This window comes from Sus scrofa, chromosome 7 (assembly GCF_000003025.6).
Source record: "Sus scrofa isolate TJ Tabasco breed Duroc chromosome 7, Sscrofa11.1, whole genome shotgun sequence".
Lineage (NCBI taxonomy): Eukaryota > Metazoa > Chordata > Mammalia > Artiodactyla > Suidae > Sus > Sus scrofa.
The window spans coordinates 9102286-9127535 of record NC_010449.5 but is presented as its reverse complement, the minus strand read 5'-3'; the positions used below and the strand labels follow the sequence as shown (position 1 = coordinate 9127535).

General features: G+C 42.9%; 1 protein-coding gene across 7 annotated transcripts in view; it reads right to left on the bottom strand.

Moving 5' to 3' along the window:
• Nucleotides 1–22114, bottom strand: part of PHACTR1 (phosphatase and actin regulator 1) — a 561465-nt gene extending 539351 nt beyond the window's left edge. Inside the window, exons 1-3 of one of the 7 annotated variants that reach the window (XM_021099752.1) lie at nucleotides 21561–22114; nucleotides 20914–20960; nucleotides 19595–19747 (exon numbers count right to left, since the gene is read on the bottom strand). In XM_021099752.1, the coding sequence (XP_020955411.1) occupies nucleotides 19595–19697 (103 nt within the window). In that variant the 5' untranslated portion in view covers nucleotides 19698–19747; nucleotides 20914–20960; nucleotides 21561–22114. Of the gene's footprint in view, nucleotides 1–19594; nucleotides 19748–19987; nucleotides 20685–20913; nucleotides 21067–21560 lie in introns of those variants that run through there. The other 6 variants (XM_021099751.1, XM_021099756.1, XM_021099764.1 and 3 more) reach the window with 6 other exon arrangements.

The window sequence follows — 25250 nt, the reverse complement described above, 5'->3', positions numbered from 1 at the left end:
TTTCCAGCATTCTGTTCTGCATTAAAGCCAAAGACAAATAACTAGACTGGAAATGTATACAGGGGATAAAGAAAGAATGATGACAGTGGGCTTCTTGTTATGCCAGAAATAAGGGAGCATTCCCCTCAAATAAAGGGGGCATGGCACAAAAACATGGGAGCTAGCTTGAAGGGTCTTCTAGTGACCAAATCTGGGACAATTTGAGCACGAAAACAATTAAGTCCACTAATGAATGATAAACCATTAATATAACATATGTATTCCCTCTTTCCCTTCCTCTCTCATTCCTCTCTGTCTCTCCTCTCTCTCCCTGTCTCTATCCCTCCATAGACACTTTTACATTCTTTCTGGATAGATCAATTGATCCACCTGTCAACAGGTAGATAGAAAGATAGATAGAAAGATAGCTAGAAAGCAGGCAGATAGATTAGAGACAAGAGACAATAAATGATAATCAAATGAGGTCAAATATTAAAGATGAATCTGAGTAAAGTGCGTAAGTGTTCTTTGCACTATCTTATTTTTGCAACTTCTCCACAAATTTTAAATTATTCCCAATAAAAGTTTAAAAGTACTAGTAAAAACATGTTTATTTATATTTACAAAGGTTTCCAAGGATTAGAGATCATGTCCCATCATCACTTTAAGTCTTTCTGAAAGATTATCATTGTCAGGCATTCCCACAGGCTGCAGATGAATACAGGACCGATGTGAAAGGGAATCAGTTCTGCATTTATGCTAGAGGTGTTTGGATTTTTGTTAAAAAGTTGATTCTGATATAGCATTGCCAAACATGAAGAATCTGGGCTATAGAGATGAATACCTATGTCACTATTTTGCATATCTAACACGAGTTAAAAATCTAAGAACCTGCAATTAAACCCAGTATGAGGTCACTAATTAGAGCGAAGTTATTGAAAATCATTCATGTAGAAAATACAAAATGTAAATGATGAAGATGAATGTTATTAATTACAACATCAAGCCAACAAGCTTGTGGTAGGAACTTGCATATCTTAAATAGGTTTAACACAAATGTACCAAAAAGGCTTTTGGACTTTTTATTATCACTAAATTTAGTATGTAGCTGCTGAGACATTTTGTCTCTTCAGTACATATGCATGCTTTGCTAGAGAACCAAGAATGTGAAGACTTGGTATTGGTATATCTTAGTGCCCTCTGCTTAAAATGGTAATTAAAGGAGCTGCCCATTCTACACAGTTCTGCTCTTGATTCCTTTTCCTATCGGGCTAATTTGGTGGGGTCTACAAAGGAGAGAGGATGGCTGTCTAGCTTTTACCATTGCTGCCCAACATTCCAGCTCCGCCGTATTCCTACGGGCCCCCATTTCGGTCTTTACTGTTGGGCAACTTCAGGCAGGGGTGCACTATTCACATGGAGTTCATGGAAGTAGAATTATGGAATAGCGAAGGCCACAACTTGTGAAGACATACTCCAAAGGTAGTGGCTTCCAAGGGGGTGGCTCCAAACCTGGGCATTCAGGCCAGCCCTAGTTCCTATAACAACATGGGTCTAACACTGATTTTGTTCTGACTCTTCCTTTAAAGCTTGAATATCCAGCTCTCCTTGAACTGAGGCCTGGATAAAGACAGATGCAATACTATTTAATAGCTACCATAACATTGTGTAGTAGCTTCTCCCCCAGAAAGACTAAAAGTTTGGTGGATGTAAAATTGTGTCTAATTTTAAAACTACTTGAAAGACATGAGATATATTAGCCAAACCTATTCAAGTAGGAGAACCACGGCCGCCATGTTTTTTGATTTCTGCTCTCATAAACACTTGTCTGGTGTGAAAGCCAGCCTCCAAGATGGTACCCAATGGTTCCCCGTCCTTGGTATTCATGCCCTTGTGTAGTCCCCTCCCCCATTCAATCAGTGTTGGTCTCTGTGACCATTAGAATAGGAAAGAAGTGATGATGCATCATTTCCAAAGCTAGGTCATTAAATCATTAAATACATGGCAGCTTCTGCTCTGCTTTCTTTTGCTCTCTTGGGAAAAGCCAGCTGCAATGTCATGGGGACACCCAAGAAACTTCTGAAGAGTCTCCTGTGGCAAAAACTGAGGCCTCCAGCCAAGCACCATTTGCATGACCTCCTTGGAAGCCTCAGTTAAGCCTTTGGATGACCGTTGCCCTGGGCAACATCCTGACTGCCACCTCAGACTCTGAGCCAGAACCACCCAACTAAGACACTCTTGCATTTTTTATCTTTTTATGGCCACACCTGCAGCATCTGGAAGTTCCTAGCGTAGGGGTCAAATTGGAGCTGCAGCTGCAGGCCTATGCCATAGCCACGGCAATATCAGATATGACCCGCATCTGTGACCTACACTGAAGCTTGTGGCAACACCAGATCCTTAACCTACTGAGCTAGGCCAGGGATAGAACCCACATCCTCATGGATACTATGTCAGGTTCTTATCTTGCTGAGCCACAGTGGGAACGCCAGCTCTTGAATTTCTGACCTATGGAAAATGTGAGATTAAAAAATGTTTGCTGTCTTAAGGCACTAAGTCTTGAGGTAGTTTGATGTGCAGCACTAGATAAGTATTACACATGGGTTTTCAGTAGGCTGAGATCATCCATCATGAATGCTTAGATCCCACCTATGTCTACCAGAAAACCCAAATCTTAATCAGCTTGATGGGTCAATAGGCAAATTTTAAGACAGACGATCCAAACAAAAATGAAGAAAACATCAAATGACAGTACGAAGTTTTCTGTTAGAAAACCTTTCTTTTCCTTCTCTTCTCCGGTCATTGCCTGTCTAAATTCTGCCCATCTTTGACGGCTAAAGTGTTTTTATCCCATCCCCAATTCAGCATCCAGGGATGGAAGAATGTAGTGGGTCCCCCTTTTTCTCTGTCTAACTGGGACATTGTGTAATTTTCTGTTTGTATGAATGTGTAAATAATGCGAATGTTATTTTTCTTCCAGACAGTAGGAAATAAAAGTTAACTACATAGGCTTGGAGGTTAGCCTTCCAGAGTTTGTACTCCAAATTCATACTCAATCACTGAGTCACTGAAAGTCACTTACCTCTTATCCATCTAGAAATAGATGGGCCTTACATAGGACCTACACCTTAGGGTTGCTTTGGGGGATTCAAACATGGAATCTATGTAAAAACTGTAGCAACAGAAATTCCCAATAAACATGTATTATTTTAAAACTATTATCACTAGCCAGTGCCAAGTAAAGCTGCCACCAGGAAATTAAAGCTTGGCATAAGTCCCAAGCCTAATGCTTATTAGATCTTGGAAAAAAGTTAGTGAGCTCTCCAAGCTTTTGTTTCCTTATATGTAAACTAGAAATAAAATAAACTCTCTCACTGGGCCTTGGGAGGATAAAACATTACATAATAAAATGTAAAACACCAACCCCAGAGCCTGACAAATGGTAGGCGGGCAACAAATGTTCACTGCTTCCTTTCCTCTCAGCTTCTTAAAGTAGATACCGTGCAGAGTGCCTGGAGGCTGGCTGCTAAAACATGCTAGAGGCAGGAAGGAAAATGTGTTCCAGGCTTGGTATGTTGAATTGAGTTGGACACAAACCTAAACAGCTTTCTATTGTTGAACATGCTTGGTTAAGATATACAAGTCACTTTTCCTATCTTAACTGTACAGATAATGTTCAACCTTATTTTTATTTATTTGTATGTGTATATTCTGCATGGCCAATTTTCAATATAGCTGCTGTCAATTTTTTGCCTTTTTTTTAATAGCTGCTGTAATTAATGACATAATTTGAAATCTAAAGATTCTTCTTTTTTTTTTTTTTTAAGGGCTGCACCTGCAGCCTATGGAAGTTCTCAGGCTAGGGGTGAGATTGGAGCTGCAGCTGCTGGCCTATGCCATGGCCACCACAAATCAGGATCTGAGCTGCATCTGTGACCTACACCACAGCTCATGGCAATGCCAGATCCTTAACCCACTGAATGAGGCCAGGGATCAAACCCACATCCTCATGGATCCTAGCTGGGCTTGTTACTGCTGCACCACGACGAGAGCTCCCTAAAGATTCTAATATTTCTAATTTGTGTTCAGTGAACACAAGGGTGATATATGCTTGGACACATCTTTGTGTGGCAAACTGTTGGGCTCGGTCACTTGCGAAGTGAGCTTAGGGGCAAAGATCATTGAATCTTATTTGAGCCCCACGTACAATGACAGGATGTAGAGGCACGGGCATCAGATTAGACAGTAGGAGACTGGATTCCCAGCACCAGGTCTGCCACCATCTAACTGTCTGGTTTAGATAAATCCCTTCTTTCCAGGAAGGCAGGATGTTATAGGGAAAAGCCAAGTCAGAAGGACTCATGTTTGAAGCCTGGCTCTACCTGTTCATACTTGTGTGATTCTGCTGAATTTTAGTTTCCTATAAATTGAGGGCAGTCCTATCTAACCCAATTTTGAGATTTAAAATGAAATGAACATGCACAGCTGTTAGTGTTGGGCAGGTATTTAATAAACTTTTTTTTTTTTTTTTTGCTTTTCTTTCTTCCCTGAGCCTCAGTTTTATCACCTATAAAATGGACCAGTTGAATTAAGTTACTGCTGATTCTAACATTCTGTTACTATAGGAACCATACACTGTTCAGTGGCACTTGCGATTGGAAAGTAATGAAGCATTATATCTGGCTATAATAAGAATGCCAGCATATTGTGGTGGTGGAGGGGGGAATACAAAAATTCCTCAATGTATGTTCTAAGAGGAAGGCCCGCCCAGTATAGATTTAATTTGCATTCTGTTGTGTCTACAGATGGGCTGATGAGAGCAATCACATCGCAGGGTATTAGTCAGACTGTCTAGTAAATAATGGCAGAGCAGACCCAGTAACATCAATCCAGCTGGCAAAGCCACCCTTTAGGCACAAACAATGCATGGCTGACCTTTTCCTCTTTTCTTCCAAACCATGTCTGATTATTTCCTATGTCCGTGAGCATCAACTACCCCAAGACAGAAATTATTTATTTTAAATTAAGATAGAAAAATTAAAGTTAATGACTCTGAGGAGCTTGCTTCATGTTGAAAAGCTGTATGTGTGCCAACATGCATAAAAAGAATATAAAAATATCCAAAAGGTTATAAAGAGTGTGTGTGTATATTTATTTATATATTTATAATTTATGCCTGTACCTGTAGCATATGGAAGTCCCTGGGCTAGGGATTGAATCTGAGCTGCAACTGTGGCAATTCCAGATGCTTGTACCCATTGCACCAGGCTGGGGATCAAACCTGCACTTCGGCAGTGACCTGAGCCACTTCAGTCGGAGTCAGATCCTTGGTCCACTGTGCCACAGCAGGCACTCCAAGAGTACCTATTTTTATTTTATTTAAAAAAATTTTTTTAATTAAATAATTTTTAAAAATAAAAATGCCAGTGGCATGCAGAAGTTCCTGGGCCAGGGATCGAACCCAGGCCCCAGCTGTAACCAGAGCCACAGCAGTGACAGTGCAGGCTCCTTACCCCACTGAGCCACAGGGGACCTCCCCAGAGTATCTATTTTTAGGTGATGGGGCTGGTTGAGGTTTTTTTTGGTGTGTCTTGTTGTTTGTCTATATTTTCTAAATTATCTGTAATTATTATATGCTACCTTGGTAGTGAGAGAGAAAAATGGGTTGAGTCTAATAAGAAACTGCCCTGGGGACGTAGGCAGACTGCCTCCCTCTCCCCTATGCCACCCCTGCCATTCCATCTAAAGGACAGAGGTCTCACCATCCGCTGGTGGCAGTTTCCCAAGTAAGTACAGTAAAAATTCACTTTAAGAAACTGAACCAAAGAGTCTAGTTACACAGAAGGACTCAACTGCCATATTTCTATCTTACACCTTTGAGACTTTCTACCTTTGAATGTGTGGAAAGACACGAGCCTCTGTTCAGCCCTGCACCTCTGTTCCCGAACGTTTCTCCTAGTATTGCCAGGGACGTCGGTCTCCTGCAGGACGATGAGATGTGGTAAGAAGACTCACGAGGTTTAGGATATTCTAATTCTGGCTCCATTCCTGATGGCTGTGGGAGCTGGGGAAGTTACTTGATCAGAAACGTGGCTTATTTCATGTAAAACGGGGATCCTAACAAGTCCTTCACACATTTCCCATTCCTGGACTAATTGAGACCATAAACACAAGCCCCTGGCCCTTCAAATGTGGGTCTTCTTTTCACTCTCATTTCCTTTTGTAAGTTCTATGTACATGTCCAGATTTATTGGGCTGGCACAAGAGATGGGGCTAAAAAGCAGCCTTCCATTATGATGTCTGAAATAACAGTCTTGCTTTCCAGAGAAGAGGATTAAACTGGACTAAGCCAACGAATTTTTTCTCCACTGTCCCCTATCAAATTTAGTCCCCCAAATTGTGCTTAATCAACTACATGGAACAGAATTTCTTCCTGCGTAGGTTCAAAAGAACAGTAAGGTCTATTTTTCACGAGCTATTGCTGGGGCTCTTTGTTTCTTCTTTGCAACATTCCGTGACAGCCTATAGTTCCATAAAGCAATTGAGCTGCATTGAGATTTTTTTTTAATTGCTTTCTTTAGATGCTCTCCTAATAAAAAAATTAACTTGGGATTTTGCTTCTTCTGAAAACAAACCAGAACTTGAATAATGTTGTAACTTCAAACAATTGGTTCGTGTAAATATTTCAAATGGACTATTAATTTTAAGTACTAGTGCTAAGGAGAAAATACGGTATTTCTTTTAATTTAGAAAATAAATGTTTCCTTTAAGCAACCTCCCAATCCTTCCAATAATATGAAAGGAAAATTAAAGGCCCAGAGGAACCACCTCTTCAGAGCCAGATATAAAACATGTTAGTGAAATTATTTTAGAAATTACCTAGGCCCATAGAATATTTTGGATGGTTTTCTGAGTTTTATAGCTATAGAACTTATTCCGTACTGGTAATCTGTGTTTGGATATTCTAGAGGGTCTCCAAACCCCATATATTCTAAACTGAATTTATATTTCCCACTCCATCTTGATCCTCTTCCTTCTTTCTCAGCAAACGGCTTCATTATCCATCTAATGAGTTCAAGTAAAACATCCAGAGAGTCACTGGACACACCCCTTTTTCACTCTTGTGTTCATTTTTCCACCATGTAATCTGGAAGGAACCTTCCTAATATTTCAAAGATCCAGCTCTTGTGCTGGATTCTCTCTGTCAATTCCCTTTTCAGACTGTCTGTAATTCTTCCTGGGGTTATTGCAGTAGCTTCCTCATGGTTCTCTTTTCCCCTAATCTTACTTCTGGCAATGCGTCCTCCATATTTGCAGTCTTGATAAAAACAGATCCGCCAACAGATCTCCTCTGCATTCCATTCCTTAGTCGATTCAATATCAGGAATTTGGAAATCTTCAGCTAAGCAGGCAAAGTCTCCCATGGCTTCGCTCCTGCCTGCTGTGCTCGTCTCTTTTCTTGTCCATCTCCTTAGCTACAATATACCTCCCATTCTGTCACATGTACAGCTCTCCTAAGATATTATACTCTCAGTATGTCCATGCCTTATCACAGGCTTTTTCACACTGCCCAGAACACTCCTTATTTTTCTCCTACCTAAATCTAACTCAAATGCAGGATAACTGTCACCTCCTCTTGGACACTGAATTGGAACCACATCTAGCTTTCTCCCTAACACACACACACACACACACACACACACACACACACACACACACACACACACTTCCGTCTCATTTGAATGCCATCACTGTGCTTACAAAATCCCCAGTGTGCACATTCTCCCAGCATGTTACGCTTTAGGACTGAAATCATTGATTTATTTATCGGTCTATATTAGATAGCTAACTCCCTGAGGCCAGGGGATTTGTTTATTTTGAGTTTGAATCCACAGCTCATGGTTAGTGCTCAAAAAAGCAATGAATTCTAAATGAATAAAATCTTGAATTTTTATGGCATTCCATCACTGAACAAAGTAGCCTAGTCAATGAGCAAAGTAGCCTAGTCAATGAGTCTCAAATTTTAGACTTCATACAATTTGCATCAGAGCATCTGGGGACTGCAAAATCAAAACAAAACAACCCCTTAAAAATAAGAAAAACCCACATTAGCACACCTGACTCTCAAGATTCTGGTCAGTATACCTGGTCAAGGTCAGAATTTTTTTCTGACATGTAACAAGGGTTGGGATCACCTGGTTTCGAAGCTCTTTGAGCTTTACAAATCATTCAAGTGCTCTGTGTTTCCTATAGAGTAGATAACAAATTTCTTTGTGTTTCCTTTTAAACAACTTTTATTTTTTCCATTATAGTTGATTTACAGTATTTTTTCTTTATTTTTCTTTTTTAGCTGTGCCCACAGCAGTGACCAAGTGAGATCCTTCACTTGCTAGGACACGTAGGAATTTGGCAAATTTCTTAATCTGGTCTGCAAGATCTTTTTCCTCAAACCCTAGTTTTTCCTCCAATCTTAGGTATTATTTCACCTTCTTTCTTTCTTTTTTTTTTTTTTAAAGGGCCATACCTGCGGCATATGGACGTTCCGAGGCTAGGGGTTAAACTGGAGCTGCAGCTGTCAGCTTACACCACAGCCACAGCAATGCTGGATAGTCTGTAACTTACACTGCAGCTTGCAGCAATGCCGGATCCTTAACCCACTGAGCGAGGTCAGGGATCAAACCTGCATCCTCTTGTTTATCAGTCGGGCTCATAACCACTGAACCACAATGGGAACTCCCCTTCTTATATTTTCTGATTCAGTCATGCCGAATTGCTTATAGAACGACCTATACATGCTATCTTTTTCTGCAAGGAACGCCCCACTACTGTGCCGACTCCAGGAAAAAGCTTAGGCACCACCATTTCCACGAAGAATTCTCTCAATTCTTTCTTTCCCTCTTTGATATCCTGTTTTTGCTTCTATAAAGGTATTTCGTATTGTATTAAATATTCTCTGAGCTTCTTAAAGATGTAGAACAGTTATTCAAGGAGTGCTCTTTCCTCATTGCGGCAATTTACTTATTCCTTAAATATGTATTGGAGAATCTACTATCTAAATTGAGAATCTACTAATCTAAATTCATTTATGTCATTTTATCCGCATACTAATGATACTGCAAGTGCTGTTATCATGTTGCAAATGGGGAAACAAAGGCTTACAGAGGTTCAGCCCTTTGAGTGGCCAGCCACATGGCTGTTCAATGGCTGGGTTAGCATTACCTTCCGGGTGTTTCTGAGAACGTTCTTCACACTGCCAGGTTTTTCTCAAGGGAATAAAAGAATGAGGAGAAATATGATTTCAAGTGGATTCTCCCACATCTATTTCTTCATTCTTAAGTAAATGCTGACTCTGCTGTTTTTTAAAATTGAGGTAACATTGGTTTGTAACCTTATATAAGTTTCATATGTGCCACATTATAGTGCAACTTCTGTATACACTCCAGCATGCTCACCACCCAAAGTTTAATTTCCATCCAACCATATAGTGGGCATCCTTTATGCATTTCAACCTCCCTTAAAGCTGATTCATTGAAATCAGTTCTTGGATGGCCACAGTCTGATAAACCAGAATTTGCTGCAAATGCAGAAGAAATCAGTATCGTTTAGCCAATGTTTTAAAAGAGTTTAAGGAAGGAAATTCCCAGGAGTAGAATTATCAAGAGGATTCTTTTTAATTGGCTAGCAGTTTAATTTTGAAATCAAAGTGTTGTTGCTTTTTCACGTTCTTACGCTTTAAGACTGTCCCACCTTTCCAAGGGCTTGGGAAAAAAAAAAGAATAAATAGCGGTGGAAAAAAACCGGAAATGGGCCAGGGTGTCAGTTTCTCTTGGGGAGGTGGAGGCCACTTTCCTCTGAGGCACTTGACGTTTTGCCTCGTGTTGTATATTTATTTGTTCAGTGTTTCCAAATGTTAGTTATTCCTATATCATTTGTATGGATTTTTTCTATCTCTAAGTTATGATTTACTTAACGTTTTTCCTTAAATGACTTTAGTCTTCCTTGGTTTTTCCTTTTTGTTCTAAGGAGTAAGTATCATATCTAGTTATATATTTTTGTATGTCAGTTATCTATTTTTAAATTTGTATTTTTTCTAAAACACATCATTATTACAAAAGAGTCCAAGTGCTACCTGAAAATCATATATCAGACCATTGTTTGTGAAACGCTTTGTTTCACTTTAATCCTTAAAAGAACCCTTTGGGTTTAGGAACTCCTTTTTCTTTTCCTTTTTCTTTTTTTTTTTGTCTTTTGTCTTTCTAGGGCCGTACTTGCAGCATATGGAGGTTCCCAGGCTAGGGGTCCAATCGGAGCTGTAGCCTCCGGCCTACGCCAGAGCCACAGCAACTCGGGATCCAAGCTGCATCTGTGACCTACACCACAGCTCACGGCAACACCAGATCCTTAACCCACTGAGCAAGGCCAGGGATCAAACCCGCAACCTCATGGTTCCTAGTCAGATTCGTTAACCACTGAGCCACGACGGGAACTCCTACGAACTCTTATTATCATTGCATTCAAAGGGGAAAAGTGAGGCAAAAAGAGATGAAATAACTAGGCTAATGTTTTAAGCTGAGAAGTGAAAAATCATAGTTTGAACTCACATCTGTGTTATTCCAAAGCCCAAGCCCTAAAATATTATGACATCCTTCAGCCAGCCCTGGCAAATATTTCAGTCATACCCCCAATTTTGCATATGCCATGATTACAAGTTTGTAAACATATGAATGTGCATGAAAGGGACTGAATGGAAAATAAAAAATGAAACTCGATGTGCAGGGTTGATTTTCCTCCCCATTTTCCCCCAAACTTTAATATGGCTCTTATTTTTCTTTTACGGTGGGAAAAATAAAAGGTACAGAGATCGCTCGGATAATCTCTCTGTTCAGCCCCAGGATTTCAGAAGTCTGATTTAATAGCAATATTCATTCAGGGGTTTTGTATAATAGCGTGGGTCTAACTGTTTCCTAAAATACTCTTAAAAATATTTGAAATGGTATCGGCCAGGAGCTGATTTTGATGTGCTAAGCTTCCCATCCTCGTTTCTGCCAGCTCAGTCACAGAAGGTGGCATTGAAAGTTTTTAGGAAAACAGATTTGTTTGAGCAATGAGGGGTGTGAGTTTTTTTTTTTTTCCCCAGCACCGGTGAGTTATTGATGCTAACTGGGTCATCGCTGTGTGGGGGCTGCATCTTTAATCCACTTCCTATGTGCTGGACGTGAGAGTGGGAGTTCTGACTTCATGGCAATTGTCTTACTGTGTTTTTAGATGACTTTCCTCCTCTCCGTCGCTCATCCTCTCATCTCTCTCTTTCTTGTCCTCATGCCCTACTTAGGAGCCCTGAATCACAAGATGTGACAAAGCAGGTGCCTGCTGGGGGGCAACGGCACAATGAGCATTGGAAGGCTGTGTGCAGGTACATTGTGGGCACCCAGAATGCGACTTTGTGTCCAGAGAAATGGCCCGTGCCAAGGGCACACTCCAGCAATGGAAGGTTGGATTTCACGGTCATCTGCAGAGGGTTAGTGCTGCCAGGCTGGCTCTCTCCACTACATCTTTCTTCCTGATTTGCCTTCATCCTCTCCTTCACACACACACACAGTTCCCTGCACTAAACACAGGCTTGGGGAGCCTGAGTGTGAGCAATTAGAGGTCTAAAATGGAGTGTGTGGGAGGTTAGGAGGCAAGGCTTGGTAGTTAGCTTGTCATCCGTGAGTGAAGCACGGCATGCTGCTTCTCAGCGAGGGTTACAGGGGAAAAAAATGCAACCGGAAAAAACCCCCACAAAAACCCAAAGCGAGTATTTGTTGCAGGGGATGACCTGAGCGCCATAAAAACGAAGCTGGAAACTATCAGAACAGTGTCATCTGAAGCCCTTCTCCGAGGCAAGGCTCTGAAAAATGGCATGGTGACATGGAGACGCCTTGTTAGGATAGCACCATCAGGACACAGAGGGGATGAGGCCAGTTTTGCAGCGCTGGTCCTTGCAGGTCTCTGAGCGGCAGATGGGTGAATGGAAAAGATTCCAAACCAAGGGGCAACTGTGCCCCAAATGGAGACGCGGCTGCTTCACCATCACTGTTTTGGCCTCAGTCCTTACTAAGCAAATGAGACCCACAGGTCCGGATATGAGCCACATATAAGACCTTGACATGAAAGTCCTGGGGGACAGACAACTTGGCACCCACTCGGCAGGACGCCTAGAGACACCACGGGCCAGCTTTCTGTGGACGGTTCTCAGGTGGCTCCTGTGTGGGACTCGGGCAGGTATCCACGGCCACCTTCCCTGGAGGCTGGTCGGAAGCAGGACGGAGAATGGCAGTGGGTTTGAGGATTAGTGAGCTCCCAAGTATAAGGACTGGACTAAGCAGTAAAGGTCTGAAGAAGGAAGGGGAAGGGGTCTCAGCAAAGGTACTGCTCAGAGCGTTTCCTGAACATGCTCAAAGCAGCTTTTGAATTGATCTCAGTTAAGTTCATCAGAGTAAACCATTGAAGGGGTCACCGCTTCCAGAATCCTACTTTAAGGCAGAATAAAACCTCAGCCTTCACAGACCATTGTGCATTAAAAAGTCCTTCCAAGATGGGTATTATTCAAAAAACCTTTGAAATCTATTTTAAAGGTTTTTTGGAGGGAGCAGGTGTGGGCTGTGCCTGTGGCGTGTAGAAGTTCCAGGGCCAGGGATCGAACGGGAGTCCTAGCAGTGACCTAAGCTGCTGCAATGACAATACCGGATCCTTAACCTGTTGCACCACACGAGAACTCCCTATTTTAAAACGTTAATTCTCTCCAATAGTATACCAATTCCCTCCTGTCATATTTTCTTTTGGCTTCCGTTTTTTGATGTTTCTGTTTTATAGATGTAGCAGAGTTGATGATTTTCTTCCATTTCCTGCCCCTCTGTGTATTTGAAAATTATTTTTACCTGTCCCTCCTTTCAGCCTTAAGAAAGGCTCTACTTTCAAGGAAATATTTAAATTTTTTTTTTTTTTTTTTTTGGCCATGCCTATGGCACGTGAAAGTTCCTGGGCCAAGAATCGAACCCGGGTCACAGCAGCGAGCCAAGCTGCTGCAGGGACAATGCTGGATCCTGAATCCCCTGCACCACAAGAGAACTCCATATTGTAATTCTTTAAAGGTCTTAAGAAATGCTAATTTCTCAATCATGAATTGTCAAAAGTCCTGTCCTTGGAGCCCAAGTTTTTCTTTGTGATGCAGATTTAAGCATTTTCATTCCTTCAGTTCAACAGAGGCATTTAATACATCTTAGTATTTCTACCATGCCAAGGATGGTACCAGGCACCCAGAAAATAGTATTTAAGGACACCACCATGATTTAGGTAGGGAGCAGACCTCTAAATAATAACAAAACGGTGGCATCATTAACTAATGCATAATAACAAATAATGTACTAAATGCTATATAGGCATCCTGCTTTTAATTCTCAAAAACCCTTATCAGTTTGGAGCTAGTATTACATCTATTTTGATTAGGACCCAGAAGCTTAGAGAAATGGAGCTATTTATATGAGCCCACACCTCTAGTAAGTGATCGAGGCAGAATACACAATATGATTGTGGCTATAAAGTAGGCTGGATGGAATAGTATGGGAGAAAGTCCTGGCAAAGTCAGGCAGGGCTTCACAGAGCTGGAGGCAGGGGTAGGGGGACCCTGGGGTTGGGTCTTGAATTCAACACAGCAAAGAAAACAGCACGGGCACATGCTGTACATATGACTATGTCCACAATTAGCAAATAATTGAGTGCAACCACATGTGAAGATGTCCCAGAGGTTTAGAGTCTAGGTTTCGAGTTCATTTAACTCAAAGCTAAAGATGTAAAACCCAGCTGGTCCAAGGGATTTCGCAGAGTGGGGAAAAGGTGGAGCTGGAGGGTGGCTGGCTTGGGGCGAGGGGAGGACATGGTTGGGGGGGGGGGGCTCTATTTCCAGATTCCACTTGAGGAGACTCAGCTGCTCACTGGGGCATTCATCAGCTGTCAAAACCGGCATTTCCCTTTGTTGCACAAGACAATGCAGACGACAGAAAAGATGCTTTACAACGAAGTAACAATCACTATGGCACCTGGTTCCAATGCCAAGAATCACTTAAAATGATAAAAGATGGGAACCTGTGAGCAGCAGTCCTAAATTTGATTGCCTGGGAACTTCAGTCAAATGGCTGCCTTTTCAGGTATTTTTCATTTTGAAGATAATTTCAACATCCGAAGATATTGATGGTCTTTGAGAAAAGAAACCTTATGAAGTAGGATGGGCGTTCGTTGGTGAATTTAAAAAAAAAAAAAGGGATCCGATTCTAGTCGCTACCTTCCGGCAATAAGCTGTGTGATTTGGGTATGTGGCTGAACCACTCTGAGCCTCACCAGCTCCAGAAGTGTGACTTGGTCACAAAACGTTACCTTTACTACCTGGGGGATTGCTGGAGTCACATATTCAAATCCTGGCTATGCTGCGACCTAAATGCATAGTCTTTTCTGAGCTGTGAAGTGACAAATGATTCCTCTCTCCCAAAGTTTCTTTGGGGATTAATGGATACAATGAATAGGCAAAAGGCAGCACCTGGCACATAGCTCAGTCTTTTTTCATTTTCTGGGGTTTTTTGGTTGTTTGTTTTTTGGCCTCGCCTGAAGCATGTGGAAGTTCCTGGGCCAGGGATGGAATCCTTGCCACAGCAGCGACAAGGAGGGATCTTTAACCTGCTGCACCACACAGAACTCCAGTTTAGTCCCTTTAAAAAAGTCCATGTGCACCTTTTGAATGGTTTGGATTCATTTAAAGAAAAAAAACCTGGACAGAGAAAACTACTTGGGTAAGGACAGCTAATGCATGGGATTTTCCTGCCGTGGCTCAGTGAACATGAATCTGACTAGTATCCTTGATGAGGCAGGTTCGATCCCTGGCCTTGCTCCGTGGGTTAAGGATCTGGCATTGCTGTGGCTGTGGTGTAGGATGACAGCTACAGCTCCAATTCAGCCCCTAGCCTGGAAACTTCCATATGCCACAGGTGCGGCCATAAAAAGAAAAAAAAAGAAAAAAAAGCTAGTGCACAATGTTCTAAAACCTCCTTTACGGTAAAATGTGAGGTTAGTAATTCTCCCTGGTTGCACGTTTGAATCACCAGAGATAATTTAAAAGATTCCCAAGTATGGGACTTAACACCAGCAATTCTGACTTGACGGGTTTTGCTGTGGGACTCCAGTCTGGAGGCCGTAAAGGCTCACCAGGTGTTTTGAGTGTGCACTAGATTCAATTGCTGCTTCTCAAACTTGACCACAAGTTACCTGGCCATTTTGTTAGAAGGAGATTCTGATTCTCTAAGTCTGGGGTGGCTAAGATTCTGCATCGGCAGCAAGCTCCCCAGGGAAGCTGATGCTGCTAGTTTGGGACCAAACTCCGAGCAGCAAGTAATTGATACCCCACCAGGTTAGCCTCCATCTTCAGTGTCCATTAGAATAACCCCGTGGCTTGAAACTGTAGCACCAGGACCTGGGTCTGGCCCTCACCAACTGTTTCGCTCAGTTTAGGGAGGGGGCGAGAAAAACTACAATGAGCGGAACTCTGACGTTCATTTCAATCTGAGACGCCTGGGATGCCCATTGTATGATTGTATAATATGATTTCCCTCCCAGTTCAACTCGACTGTAAAGAAACCTACAGTCTGCAGTTGAGCGTGTGGGACACTGTGTCAGAACCATGAGTTGAACTTGAGTTATGAGATGTCAAGACATGGCTGATCTTTGGATCGTGCGTACCTTGAACTTCCAAAGTTCTCCTTTTGAGTTAGTGGGGGCTTTTGGAGAACTCTCTGTGTGAGGAAGATTTCCTGCTGGTGAAGCCCACAGGAGAGCATCCTTCACTGATGGGAGATGAACAGAACGACCCTGGACGTTTTTCCTGCTCTTTGCAACACATCGTGCTTTCTAAAGCAGAATCCCTGGAGCAGCGGGCTTATCCTTCCTTACCTCGAGATCAAACCAAGCGACAATGGAGACGGGAGAAAATAACAAGCTGCTTTACTCGGCAGAGCAGATGACTGACTTTTGAAAATCCCTGAGCGTTTCAGCAGAATCTGTCCCCGGATAGAGAGTAGATGACTTTTTGCCTTCTTTGTCTTATCCTCCTGAGTTCCTCTTGCTTTTGCTAGCTAAAAACATCCTCTGCCTAGGAACGGGCTTTTTGCCACTTTCCAAGGAAAAAGGAAAAACAACCAGGATGGGGTCAAAAGCATTCTAAGTCTGGTACTGTTGAGCTGGATAACCATTTTGCATGTAATCCATCTAGAAGGGGCTCGTTCTCAAAAAATTTACGTGTGTGTAAACCAACTGATGCAAGGAGAGCAATAGGGAAAATGAAACTCTTGTTTCCCCTTTGAAGTATTTACACCTGTAAGTACACCCGATCAGTCTATAGACCTAGCTGTATGCCCTTGACAATGGACAACTCAAAAAGGCAATAGTCACGCATCGGTGTAGCTGACCAAGTCCTAGGTCACCCCCACTCCATGTACTTAATTCAATACTGTGTTTCCATTTGGGCCTTCTTTAGAGAAGAGAGTATCAAATCAGGGCTCCTTGACCTTAGCAATGGCCCTCTGAACCCGGGCTGGGCTGGTAGAAAAGCTGCCAGGTGTTGTGATGTAACAGCAGCAACGAAGCCCGAATTGCCTCGAGTGCCTTTCTCAAGGGCCGGCCACCATGCTGCCCTCCTTCCACTGGTCCTTGGGGCCTGGCCATTGGTGTGGGACACAGGCTTGAGCCATCCTCTCTAAAACCCCGGTGTTGGCTTCAAAAGGGAGGGGTGCCAGCCATGCTCCTCGGCCCTCTGCCCATTTACGCGGAGCCCTTAATCAGGCCGAGGGCTCGTTCCCCGGCAAAGACTAGCGTCTGTGCTGAGGGGAAGGAAGCTGCTGCGAAGGAGCGGGGACAATGCAGTGACAAGCCCCCATCCCTGTGGCAGCCAAGCTCCAGCAAGGAGACTCTGTGGGGGACTGGTCCCAGGTGGTGGGTTTCCAGGGAAGGTGCTAGAAGAGGGGCTCCCAGGTTTCGAGTGAAATGAAGGACTGGGGGGTCGGGAGCTGGGGGAAGTGTTACCAAGACACACTTTCACTATGTTTCTTTTGCCCTGAGTTAGGTTTTGATGTGACAAGAAAATGATCACTGTTCCCAAATGTATTTCACATACATTTTGTCATTGTGGTGGTTGTTGCTAAAAATAGGGTCACCCCTATCAGGTACCAGTCTTGTTTGCAAGGCAGTGGCTTCCTCTGGAAATCTCCAACAGAGGAGGGATGGCCTTTTGCCAAAGGGGTTTTTCTATTTATGGTGCTTCCCATGTGGCAGGCAGATTTATGCACTTGAAAATCGTATCTCATTGATGCTCTTAGTGTACGAACTGGGTACTATGATGGCTTCCATTTTTCAGAGGAAGGAACTGAAAGATCAAGGTTCATTTTCCCAGGTTCACCATGGTGGACCCAGGGTTTTGGACCAAAGGCGGTCAGGATCCGGTTGTAAGCACTGTATTATCCTGCCTCTAAAGTGGAGGAAAGTGTTCCTGTCCCAGGCAGGAAGGGGGGAAACTGGACAGGATGGACCGGTTCTCAGCTGTCCATCCCTGGACAGGTGTGCTGGCTGGGTCGTCAGGCTTGTTGCTCTTGCTGAAAACGCAGACCCGGAGGTCTCACCCCTGGACTTCGGATTCAGCAAGTCTGGGGGTCTTGAGCAATCCACCCGGAGGTTAGGGAACTCTCCCTCTGACTACAGAGCCACGATGCCTTGATCAGAATGTCATTCTGATGACCTTCAAAGGGACGTGCTATCAGGGAGCAGCGGGAGCTTATGCTACCACCTCCCATGCATTTTCCAGGCATTCCAGCTCTGGTGTCTAAACCACAGTCACCGATTCTGACCACTCCGCCCCCAGCTCCCATCTGCCGACAACCACTGAGCTGCCATGAGTCCTTTGAGCCTCCCACACCCTGACTGCTTTCCTTCCGGAAATGCCTGGAGCCCACAGTCCTCTTAAAGCCTTAAACCACATCTACTGCAAGGCAAGATGGCCAGCTTTGTTATCTGTAATTAACCACCGCTCCCCTTCTCTGCTCTGCCACAGAGACGGAGTGCAGGTGGGGGACCCCACCAGGGAACATTCGCCTGTTCGGGGGGCACGGACAGATGCAGCAATGTTTAAACACAGAACTGGAGGTGGGATTGAGCCCTGCCTCAGCCCCCTTTTCCCTCCAGCCCCTGTTCTCTCTCTACTCCTGGCTTCTTAACTTGCAGACCCAGAAGGGCCTGGAGGTTCTAGCCAGGCTCTCACCATTCTTCTACTTGGGTAACATTGTCATGTCTCTTTAAGTGGCTGAGAGTAAAAATGCGGATGACATGCGACCACTAGGATGAGGACAATTCACTCTGGTTATCACTTCTGCTAATGGAAACTCTGCTGGTGAGCACACTGACCTAAGCAAGTCAACCAGGTCAACCAGGTAATTACCAGCCCCTCTTGCCTTGAGGAAGACTGGATCCTGCTGGGGAAAATGGAAGCGGAGAAGGAGGAGGCTCGCAAGCCCTTGAGCTTGCCCTGAGAAACTGGCTTGAGAGCCAGGGGAAACCAATTCAGGAGAGGCACCCGGGAAAGTCAAGGCAGAAGAGTATCAGCGCCCTGGGTGAAGGAGCCATTACCCCGGAACAGTGGAAGATGCCAGCATCATCAAAATAACCTTTCCTTTGCAGTTCTGCCTCGTGACATCCAAGAATTCAACTACTTCTCTACTTAAGAATATGGGCACTGTGGTTCTCCGTGCATAACTAGTACTATTTTGGCATATGCCCATCCTCAGGCTGCTTGACTGAATACCCTAAATATTCCATGGAAAAGAGAAAATAGGTTTAAGGTTAAAAAAAAAAAAAAAATCCTCCTGTCAGGAGAGCCCTTTAAATACTTCAGCTTCTTTCTCTAATGTGGTGGCAGGACCTTCTACGTGCACCCCAGCACAGAAAAGCAAGCAACCTGGAGCCCCGCTGACCATCTTAAAATCTGTAATGAAAATGTACATATCGCCCACACTGCACAGAGGCATGTTCCTTAGTGCTCCCCAGGTGCACTGTTAATTCCTGGAGGCAGCAGCTGAATTCATCTAAAATAGATAAGGCAAACTGTAGGAAAAAAAACAAGCTTATATTATGGAGATCCTTCATCTAGCTGGATTTCCGTCTGATAGGTCTGGGTGCCCCAGATCTTCTCCAGGGCAGTGGCTGCGAATTCAACCTTTTCCCTGGGGCTAAAAGCATCCTTGAAGCGTTTCAGACTTAAGCTTTGGTTGCAAGGGAGGGGGGGAAGGGTAATTTTCTAACAGCTTTCTGAGGGGCATTTTACATGAGTTGGGTAGGTTGTGTCTTCACCCCTTCAAGTTTAGATTTATTCATTCTGCTCTATGCTGGTCTCAGCGTCAGAAAGAGTTCAGTAGAGGTTACCAATTTAGAATCGCAGTTGCTGAACTTCCGCAGTAGAGCTGACCCTGCTACCATCACCCCTGCACTGTTACTATAAAAACCAACATGCAAATAAGAGGCATTTCCTCTCTCTCTCCCCTTTAATTACCTTGAGCTCCTTGACTGTAGAAGAATCTTTGAGCTGACTCAACATCCAAGAGTCTATGAGCAGACTCGACATCCAGAAAATAATCCATTTTGGGATAATCCATCCTTGATGCTCCAAAAACAGAGTTTTAAGACAAAAGAGTCACTTGTATGTCTACGAGAGAGGAAAAAAAAAAAAATCCACACTATCTTAGACTGTCAAATGTGATTTTGGAATAAGAAACATGCCATTATAAGATCCCATTATTTGACTGACATTTCCAGTTTTAAGTCTGTCCCTCAGCAGAGCTTTCCTATTGTGTGAGAAAAATGCAGCATGCCGCCCACATTTATTAAAAGTAACATTTCCTACACAGAAAACACAGATGATGCAGGCTAAAGAGAGAAAACACACCAGTCATTCCTCGCTGGGTAATAACAACGGGAAAATATTCTTTTACACGCATAAGCTATCTGTTTTCAAAAGGTCTGTCGGCACAACCACATCGTTACGTATCAGCCGTTCTGAGTTGACCCTTAATTGATCCAGGGAGTTCCTTCCAATTCTCCTGGAGCAGCGAGGATCGCCTGGGAATCGAAACCTCCACTTCCAGCTGCCTTGCCCTTAATGACACACGCTGACAGGTTTGCTGTAAAAATGCCTTGCATTCCTTCCTTTTAGCCAGAGCCTTTAGCACCGTTTATAAAATGCTACAGGATTATCACCTGCTTGCCTCTGGCATAGGCTGTTTTTGAGAAAGAATTCTGGTTTGTAGAGCAATGACAATTATTTCAGAATGGCAACGATTCCCATAAACTTCTCATGCACTAGCCTGTCAGGAAGCTAACGTGCTACATTAAAAAACATTCAGCCTGTTAGGTTCTTTCTAGCATATGCAGCCCTTTCCCCCGTAGTCGCACAGATGAAGTATCTCAATTTCGGCAGGTTGTTTTTGGAAAGAATTAACAAGACAAAGTCATTAAAATCAAACTCAGAAGGATAATCCAATTGGTTTCTCTTTCTAACACTGCACATTTTAATTTAAGAAGCCAAGTCTGCTAGGAAGAAACTTTTAAAAATACCCAAAGCTACCCCAACAGCAAATCATACTTACTGCAAAAAAAAAAAAAAAAAAAAAAAAAAAAAAAAAAAGGAAAAACAAAATCAAGGGCTAACTGCCGGCAAAAAGAATAAGAGCAATTTCAGCCAGTCTCTTTGATCTCACTAAATATTCCCGGTGAAAGTAAACAGTTTTGCTTGTTTGATTAGATCTGCGAAGAATAATGTCTATACCGTCCGCTGGACTTCCTTTATCAGATAAGATGGCCAGAGCACGTTACCTTAGCAACGGAAGGTGACGCCAGCCTCAGCCTCTTTGTATCCTCCACTGCGAAGGAAGAAAATGACCAGTTTCCCGTGCAAAACTTTGGCAGAAAACCCTCACCGTCAAAATCGACATGTCACCATCACGCGGATCCAACGCCCATTCTCCCGCCCTCCCACCCTCCTCCCCACCCCCGGCCGCCGCCCCCACCACCCAGCTCTTAAGCAGAGAACTGTCACAGTCATAAAAAAAAAAGGTTTGGACTTAATTATTTTTATAGCTCCAACTCCCAGTTTTATTTGCAATTACAACAGAATTTATCAGATAAAACAGTTAATACGGTAAAAAAAAAGTTGTTGGGGGCACGGGTTCGTAGCCTAACGCTGGCTAAGGGGAGTGGGGAAAGGCCGTTCTGAGCTAGCATATGTTAAACATTCCCTGGTTATAATTAATCCGCGGATCAATCACCAGCATCTAGGCTGAAAATAACTCTCTTCCCTTCTGCGAATCAGTCACTGGAAAAGCTTAAAAAGCTGTCTGAAATTCCCCAGGTTTTGAAAGCCACATTGTAACATAAATCTTGAGGGAGATTTCTCCTGTAAAGGCAAGATAACCCGAAAAAGATAGATGGAAGGAAGAGCCTAGAAGTCCACAGATACTCACCGGCACTTGTTGGCCCCTTTCACCAGGACACTGTGGAGCGTAAAACGATGCCGGTGCAACGCTGCTGAGCCCGCAAGCCCAAATGAACAGCTTCTAATTTTCCCTTCAATCTCAGTTCAAGAGCACTGAGCAGAGGAAAGTGATGGATTTGCCCGTTTTATATTGTGATGAAATGCAAGCCCTAAGAAGAGATCTGAGGAGAGCTGCTCTTTAGAACACATTAGACTGCTAATTTAAGAAAATTGAAAGGTTTTGTTTTACTGTCTTTTATGTGTTCTCTCGGCTACCCCCTCAATTTAATTTGCATTTAAAATTATGCTCGTGTCTCCTCGGTTCTCCAAGGTGTGGAGTACTTTCTAATCATGACGGCTGCCTGGGTAAGGTTTGGTGCAATGCCACTTTTATTCTGAGCTGCAAAACAAGGTGGGTAATTAGACTTGCGAGCTGTTTTCTGGAGCGAAATACAGAGGGAACACTTGATATCACCAGGTCCCTCTTCTCTGGCTTTTCTTCCTCTTCTGCCTCTGATTGCTTGGTCAGATCTCCAGCCCCCATCATGCTCATTTGTCTAAATGCATTCCACTCACACTGAGTGTCACAAAATAAACCTAACAGCAAAAAGAAACTTTGGTTCCCTGCCTGAGCTTATTCTGGCTGAAGAACCTTCCTCCCAAACCTCAGTGAGGACTTTCAGGCACAGTCCTTAGAGATCTGCTCGTGGTAGGCATAATGATAGCCAAATACACGATCTATCGTGGGTTGTCCGTGACCCTCTGGCACCATTTCGTCGACCAAGCAGAACTGGTCATAAGTACAGGGAGGCATGTGGCATGTTGGATTGTTAGAGAAGCTACATTTAAGAAACCTTGGAAGGAAGACCACCAGACAGCTGGCTACTCTAGAAAACAAACCTGAATGTCTCCTTCTGTTTATTTTATGGGCTCTCTCACCCAATCAGAGCAAATCAGACACTGAGTTGGTGCTGCAGAGTTAGGCCTGATGAAGGAGGAAGCTGAAATTACCCATCCTATACCCTGTGCTGGGAAAGCCAACTTTGGACTCAGAATATTCAGAGCTTTGCCCAAACCTAAGGACTTCTCTCCATTCCTATTCAGCCCCCAATGGAGACATGCTGAACACTTGACATTTATAAGCGGAGAAAGCTGTCTTCTGGTTCCTTTCGCTTACAGTAGGTGTGGGTGACAGGTTCTGAACTCCATTGTGCTTCTATTGAAATTGTAATGACTCATAGGTGAGAGGGAGAGAGAGTGTGTGAAAAATCCAGGGCTGGTGAGCACAAGCCCATGTGTGATTGAAAAGGAGATGCTAAATTGGAGAGTTGAAAACAAGTTGATTCCTGGGAGGTGGGGGATGGGCTGGGAGCGTCCTTTCTGGAGAGTTGACCCTGTCAGGGAAGGTGAAGGGTCCTACAAAATGCATATGTCATGTGAAAGGACTGTGCTTTAAGAAAACTCAGAAAGGACAGTTTCAACTTAGAGCAAAGAAATGTATTTGGGAAGGGGCTGATTATTCACTTGCAAAAAGGGACTTCCTTTTACGAAGGAATTCACCTCTGAGTTCTTCAACATGGTATGACCATGTTCTGAAATAAATTCTCAAAAAAAAAAAAGATTTTACTCTCTGGGGAGCGTGGCTGCAGATCACATGTAGGAATACCTGTGTGAGGAATTATTTTTAAAGGTGGGAAAGTATTGTCGTGTTCAAAAGCCAATGTCAAAATCTGATCAGCTCAGCTGTTTTATAACTTTAATCTACTCAAAAGCAGCCTTTATAATGGTCCATTGTTCTGAGACATAATAGAACCAGACAGAGAAAGAAGGCAAGGTTAGAGCAAGTATTCAGAATAACACTTAGGCAGCACAGACCAATTTAGCTCAAAACATCCTTGAGACATCAGCTCTGAAAGGTAACTCAGACAGTGTTAACATAGCTCAGAAATAAACATTTAAAAAATAATAAAAAATCATTTAAAAATATTTTTAAAATACGTTTTAAAAATTAATTTTTAAATTATTAACAATATTTTAAAAGGAGAGTTATGTCTTTTAAATTTTTAATTATTAACAATATTTTAAAAGGAGAGTTATGTCTTTTACGGTGGCATTGCAAGAAATTTTGAATTGTAAACCTGAAGTGAAATATTATTTAAAATACCTTTACTTGTCGGAGATGTTTATATATGTTTTTTGTTGGGTTTGCTGGTAAGAGGGTGTGTGTGTGTGTGTGTGTGTGTGTGTGTGTGTGTGAGTGTTCTTTACACAAAAGGAAGGCATTTTTGATTAATTCAAAATGGAGGCCCATTTCAAAATGGAATCTGGAGATGAGTAAAGATACCAGCTTGTATTAATTTATCTTTGAGGGGCACAGATTTATTCTGTTGCATGGCGTAAGACCCAAACAATCTGGGAAAGAAGTTCACATGATTTGTAGTTAGACAATTTGCTCTTTTTATATCATCCAAATGACTTCCATCAGAGTCATTCTGGGTTTATTCTGCTCTCTGAGATGAAGAGCTTTGTGTTATTGATCATTTTACAACGAATTTTTCTCATTTAATTGCATCACTGTATTCCAGAGACCTCTTGAAGACAATGTTTATAGTAATGTGGGACTACCTGAAGTTCTGCCTCCCGCCTGCATGAAATCTTGGGGAAGTTTCTCTTTTCCCAACAGACTCAACTAACTTTAAAATATGGGAAGCTCTTTCCAAGTGGGGGGATATTTTGGATCTCTTGGGGGTGAGGGTACATAGACTGGAGATCTTTAATTAAGTGCTAACTCACTAAACAGGTGTAGAAAATAATATATTTGTTTATTTTTGCAACAGGGTAACCCAACATATTGAATGGTATGTTTCAATAGCCCTCTTTCTGCTTGACAAGTCAACCTCTTGTCCCTTCACCCCACACTCAAAAGTAATCTTTTCCTCTCTCCTCAATAAAGCTTGTCCTTATAGGGTAGAGGTACTGCAAATATTTTATCCGGGGCTTTATTTATATTGAAATCTGCCTGGGAAAGGAAGTACTTTAAGCCATCATCAAGTATTTGAGAGTGAATGAATTGCCACTCTTTTCCGGCAAAAGGTTTTGCTGATAGTTGGAAAGCAAAAGAAAGCTGGGAGGGTTGGAAAGGTGGACAGAGGGAGGTGGAAATAAGGTCACCTGAAGAAGAGGAGCCTAATTTTATTCCATGGAAGCATGTAGTCGTGTTTTGAGGGCTTACTTAGGTGTAACGGACCAGGTGTTCATCTGGCAAAGAAGAAGAAGGACCTTAAATCTATAAACATCTTAATTTAGACCAGGGCTTGAAAGGGTCTTAAAAGTCCAGCGGCAGACTCCTAAATCCTATTCAACGAAATTATTAAAGAGGGTAAATAATTGTTCTTGATAATCATTTGGGGTAGAAGAATTAATACTGTTATCCTGAGAGTGTTGTGCATGTATTTGTGAATAAATAAAATAAATGGAATTTTCTAAAAAAAAAAGAAAAAGAAAGTTATGTCAAAGGAGTTTCCCTTTTGGGCCCATCCTTAGCTATAGCAGGAAGAGTCTTCCGTTCTGGAAACTGGCCTTAGAGAGAGAAACACTAGGAGAGAGGTTGCACTGGCCAATATGGCAGAGGCCAGGGCCTCAGGGAGTGACACCTTTGGTTCCATTAGCTGTCCACATC